We start from the raw sequence: 6000 nt of genomic DNA, 5'->3' as shown, positions 1-6000 counted from the left end.
ACCAGAACTCTGACCACGGGACTCGGCCAATCAATTAATACCATTGCAACCAATACATTAATGTTTTTTTGATTGATTGATTGAAATGGCAAAAGAATGTAAAACAACACAGTTACATTTATAATACTTTTGTCTAAAAGGTCCGACCAAAAAAGTCCTTGCGGACATGTTTCCGTTGGGGTCCTTGAATTAATTTCATAGGCATACAGTATATAGTAGCAACCAAACAGTTCAAAAATCAACATAAAATCTAGAGAAAAAATACGACTATGTACAAAAAAAAAGCATGAAAAAAAAATATATATACAAAAAAAAGGGGAGGGGGGTCGTCTGTCTACCGGGAAACTGGTACTACCTCCTCTTATGGCCTCCAGAAAGATGAGTTTTTATGGCTGTTTTTTTAAATGAGCCAGGCAAGTATTTTCTACGGCTTCAAGTCCAAAAATCTGAACTAACCCTTTAACAGACCAATCTCCCATTAACCACTTAAACCCTACTTATTTGACTGGGGTCGTGGTCTGCTTCTTTTTACCTCTTGTCTTGACCAAATCTATTTGCTGAAAATAGCTGATCAAGGTCACAACGTGGGTTTTGAGGCGTTTTGACCCTGTAAATCAGCTGTTTTTGCCAAATGTTATGTATTACGGTATGTATAGTACTGTATGTTGTATAGTATGTTATGTTATGTATTGTGAATAATCTACTGTTGTGTACACATGGGAGGATTCATGTATGTTTAAATAGAAGTGCTTGTCAGTATCACCTTGTGATAGCACTTTTATAAACATTGAGGCTACATGCTATTGTATGTATTATATGTATGAATATACTTCACCATTGATCATTCACATTTCCATAATTACTGAATATCTATATACAGACACAGATTTAACTAAGCACCAAAAACTCAATATCAGCAAGATGGCCATAGGAACCTCCAAAAATGCATAAAGTTACCTGATTCTGAAAAATGCTCAAAGGTCAGCAAAGAGGGTCAGCAGTTGGGAATTTGTTATTAAGGCATTGAATGACCTGAAATCACCTTTAGAAAAAATGTCCTACCCCTGTTGGACTTTTATTGGCCAATAAATGGTTAATTACGCAAATTATCCTAATTGCTCACTACTCAGCTCTTAGCAACACAGTTGAATATCATACGCTAGGCCTATAGATTACAATACATTTCAATAATACAAGTAAATAGTCTATTTTTGTCTGATTTAATAGTCTAATAGAGAGGTATTACAGAGTACAAACGTAAAAGTACAAATAATACGTTATGGTTAATATTATGAATCTATTTCACCACATCATTGTGCATTTTATTTATTTATTATTTAGTTTATTGATTAGAAACATCTGTAAGAGAAATTAAAAATTGCCAGAAAAGACAAATAGTAAGTGATTAGCATATAGGGGAAGTTGTATCAATGATATAAAAACATGCATATCTGGAATACCCTGTATTATCCTTTATAGACATATGAATCAAAAGACACCTGAAATCATACTATAATGCCAATTAACAGATGGAACATTATGGAGGTAATTAAAGATGTCCACTGGTTCACACTGCTAGCTTGTCCCCTGAGGTTCCAAAGCAAAAAGAGAAAACACATTTAGTTCAACTCTAACGTTACTGACATGTCAGTATTTCAGATCCTTGTATCGGATTCTTTTTTTTTTTTTCTAATTTTTTATCCCACGATTTTGTAACCCACATTTTTTCACCCAGTGCCAATTGCCTATGTAATCCTGGGCACTACCTACCCTCTGCCAGCCTAGGGAGAGCCCAAGCTGAAGCTCATGCCTCCTTCAATGCATGAGGAGCAAGCAGGCCGCTTCTTATCACCCGACAGGGGGGAGTTTCCCTGGTTGGACATAGCGCGTGGAAGGAACACGTTATTCCAACCAGTTCCCTTCTCCTCCATCAGGCGCCCCGGCTGACCAGGGGGAGGCAGTATAGTGACCAGGATTACTACATGTTTTTGTGAGGGTATTAACTACCCTAGGAGACACGGGGAGAACATGCAAACTCCACACAGAGGTCTTGTCTCCACACTTGTATCGGATTCTTAAAATATTTTTGTTTTCAATACTCACAGGTGATTGGTCCGATGGTGATGGGTTTGAAGGGTTCAGGACCAGGTGTGGAAACGGAGCGACGACGCCTCCCTGAGCAAACCTGTGAATGGTGAAGGAATAGCAGTAAGCCCACAATTAAGTGAATAGGAATCACAACAGATCTTCAAAACCATAGACATATAAAGGTAGACGCCTCCTCCGGCTCTGAGGCGCCTGTATCTCGGCCACCATTTTTCCTGACAACTGGCCAATCACAGCGTGTCTTTTCCGGGACTTGGCAGAATCAAGTTGTATAAAAACTTAACAGGATATTAGACGCGCTGTGATTGGCCAGGAGTCAGGAAGCTTGCCTTCTCCAAAATGGCAGCCGTGATACAAGTCGCTCCAATAAACTGCACAGGCCATAGGTTTCTATATCTGTGTATATTCACAGCACGTCCTGACCACCTGCAGTGCTATTGATTTACTGTAACTGTCTGGTGTGAAACAGCAGCGTTTGGAAAGAAAGTGTAAAACTTACAGGAGAACATGAGGAGCCTCCCTGGTCACACAGGTGGAGGCTGCAGTGAAGGTAGATATCTCTGTAGTCTCCATGGAACAGGAAGAGCAGGGCAGAGAAACGAGCCTGGAGGGAAGACCCGTTCTCATCCACTTTCACTTGACGACGGTTGGTAGAACACCTGGAAGAGTCAGATTGTACGACCATGATATAGCTATTATACCCCCCCCCCCCTTTAATCAAATGAGTTTACGTTCTATAATGTCATCATTTCAATCATAAACTAATATTAATAAACTAATGATGAACTTCTCTGAAAAAGTGCAAATGCAAGTCGAGCTGACACATTTTTTCAATTGAACAAGCCACCTAGATGAAGCCTAACCACCAGTTTTAGTTTTATTTGTTTTTATCTGTATCTCTAGTGAGGTTTTATGTAATTGATTGGCAGGCTAGGAGCATTGTGCATTCAAATATACGTGCTTATGTGTTGCATAACATTGAAACAATGCTGCGTTCATACTGATAGCAACAAAAGCTAAGTATTGCTCAAGTCACACTGCAATAAATTAGAAGGATAGGGTTAAATAGCACAGGGAACTGGTTAACGGGTTCCATTGACAGAATGCAGGAGAAAAGGTGGGCAGAGAGAAGGTGAGTGGAAATGGTGAAACAAAAACTTTATTCATTGAAGCTTCACAACGTCATTGGCTGGGCAGGAGAAAAGCTGAAAACGCATCAATGGTAGACCGTCATTCAGTTTCTGGCATCATTTTGTTGCTTGGTGTTGCTGCGTCTTCCATTGAAAAATCAAAGCGACAAATGCTTTTTTGCTGCCAATTTGAAAGTTGCATAATGGAGCTTATTCAGACCTAGTGGTACAACTCACTGTACCATACATTGGTTTTAGCCAGGCTACTCTCACCTCTCTTTTGTTCCTTGTTTATTGTGGAAACAAACATCTGTGGAGCCAAAAGAATGAAACATACTTGTTTTGAATGAGGAAGTGTCTCATGAGGTCATCAGAGTTGGAGGAGTGAGTGGCGTAGCAGTCGTCCAGAACGACCACAAACCTTGGATCTGTTTCTCCTACAGATACTCCTACATACAGGGCAGAGCCCACTGGCAGGGTGACTGGGCCTGCTGGGTAAGGCTCTGTGTAGTTGGAGTTTTGGAACAAGGACATAGAGGCGTTGGCTGGTGAACCCACACCTGAAATGGCACCTTCAAGCCTGTCAACGAAACATACAGTTACTGTAACTGTAATCTACTATTCTTCACCATGCTAACATAGCGTTTGATTTTTAAAGATTTAAAGATTGTTCTCATTATTTTCCAGTCAACACATCATTTTTGTCCCTGTGCACTGTAGGCCTATATAGTATTTCAGAAATATAAAATGTGCTACACTAATAAAGTTTGCCTTGACTGAACTGAAGCTTGACAGCTTGACAATTATTGTATGGCAACAGCTTATGTACAGTAACTTACCATTACATCAATATTGCAGCTAGGATCAACTATTATGCGGTCAAACCTGACACGCTCTGCCCCGTAATCGTAATCCCAACCACAGTGATATTTATTATTCTTGCACCTTAACTAACGTCCATAATCATGTATACAGTAGTATACACAGTATGCTATGCTCACACATGCATGTCTACATTTGAACATTTACTGACTGATAACGTTATGGGATTAAGCTACGCTAAAGCTAAATTACAAGTGTTGCGCGTCATTGCCGCGCCGTTGTTTCAAATTATAATCCCTGCCATACTAGGTTTTGACCTACTCTTGTTTTCGACTGTGTGATATTTAGCATGACACATTTCTGCACTGTGGATTCTATTTTGGTGCAATGTAATACAGTGAGAATGGCCTCAATATCCATCTGCACACTATACAGTACTACTGTACAGTAATACAGTAACAAAATAGGTTACTTACTCAAGGTGTGGTCTGATAGCCACATCTAGGCTGGTCTCTGTTTCCAGAGGATAGACACAGGAGAATGGAAAACTCTCAGGAAGTGGGACATCATTTGCAGGATAGATAAACAAACTGTTGGAGTAGATGGCATGGGTGTTGTTGGTCTGAAAGACAGAGGTTAACTGAATGGTCAGTTGAGTGAATCATCTAGCCAGCTGGACACAAAGCCCAAGTATCCACCACAAGATTAACCATACATACTGTATGTCTCCCTGTCTCTCAAGCTCTTTAGTAAACAAAAAATATATGTGCAGGTCGGGATACCATCAAATATTTAGTTCAGTGACCCTGGAGCTAAAGAATGGTTTTCAAAAGCTGTTTTCACGTTCACTCTTACATTAGAATGAACTAGAGTCTAGACCATACCCGTGGGGGGATATGCGCACATGATCTGGCAACCCGGGAGCCAGCGAACACAAAAACGCTAATAAACAGCTGAGATTTAGTGATATCGAAAACCTGGTTTCGCAGTTCCATGTACATGGTAATGGTCAATAGCTGTGTGCAATTTGAGATCAATAGCTCCAGCCACTGGGGAGAACCGGGCAGAACAACTTTTGGGCTCAGACGTTTGGTTTCAGAGGTTTGTGGAATTATAGGAGGATAGACTCCAATCTGCTTCCTGTCTCCTAAAAAGGCGGCCACCTACGTCACTCAAACCCCCCCCCATCACACACACACACACACACACACACACACACACACACACACACACACACACACACAACACACACACACACACACACACACACACACACACACACACACACACACACACACCCACACACACACACACACACACACACACACACACACACACACTCTGGTGTGGCCAAGAATAAGGTGAATAACTGGACATGACAAGACAAGACCTTGTTTTGTTGAGAAAAATATGATTCACAACCAACAAATCATGTAACAACAGCAACATGTTATCAGACAAATCCTCACCGTCAATATGTTTCCACAGGTGTCAGCCTGACGTTCCACTTGGTACCACACTGTTCCATCACGCTCGGTAAAAGATGAGCACTGTGGGTCGGCCAGGTGACCAGAGGTTCCATTCAAACCAGAGGATTGCAGGCTGAATAGATTCAGGCCAATTTGGATTTGACTCTGACCACAAAGGAGTTCAGGATCTGGAGGGTGATGGATTAAAGAGGAGAAACATACAGTAGGAAGGTAATGGGTCGAAGACATAAAACACAGTAAGGACAGCAAGAGCAAAATCATAATATAATTCAGTAATGATATTGTTGTCAAACTAGTGTAGAAGTAAAATTACTATTATTAAATACTGAAATATGAAATGAAGAAGGTTAGCCTCTCTATAATGCAGAAATACTTTTATACTTTTATTAATAGCCACAACATCTAACTTAATAGTGTTTTGTTTAGGCTTTCGAAATAAAATATGAAATACA

At 40.4% G+C, this 6000-nt stretch overlaps 1 protein-coding gene across 2 annotated transcripts in view; it reads right to left on the bottom strand.

Annotated features, from left to right (window-relative positions):
• Positions 1–1337: 1337 nt before the first annotated feature.
• The window catches only part of LOC311041455 (uromodulin-like), a 59900-nt gene continuing 55237 nt past the window's right edge, over positions 1338–6000 (bottom strand). For both annotated transcript variants that reach the window (XM_084051833.1, XM_084051836.1), the window contains exons 9-10: positions 2104–2185; positions 1338–1587 (exon numbers count right to left, since the gene is read on the bottom strand). In XM_084051833.1, the coding sequence (XP_083907959.1) occupies positions 1568–1587; positions 2104–2185 (102 nt within the window). In that variant the 3' untranslated portion in view covers positions 1338–1567. The remainder of the gene's footprint in view (positions 1588–2103; positions 2186–6000) is intronic.

The sequence above is a fragment of the Gymnoscopelus microlampas genome (genome assembly GCF_963454915.1).
Source record: "Gymnoscopelus microlampas genome assembly, chromosome: 3".
Taxonomy (NCBI): domain Eukaryota; kingdom Metazoa; phylum Chordata; class Actinopteri; order Myctophiformes; family Myctophidae; genus Gymnoscopelus; species Gymnoscopelus microlampas.
This window is presented reverse-complemented; position numbering and strand designations above follow the sequence as displayed.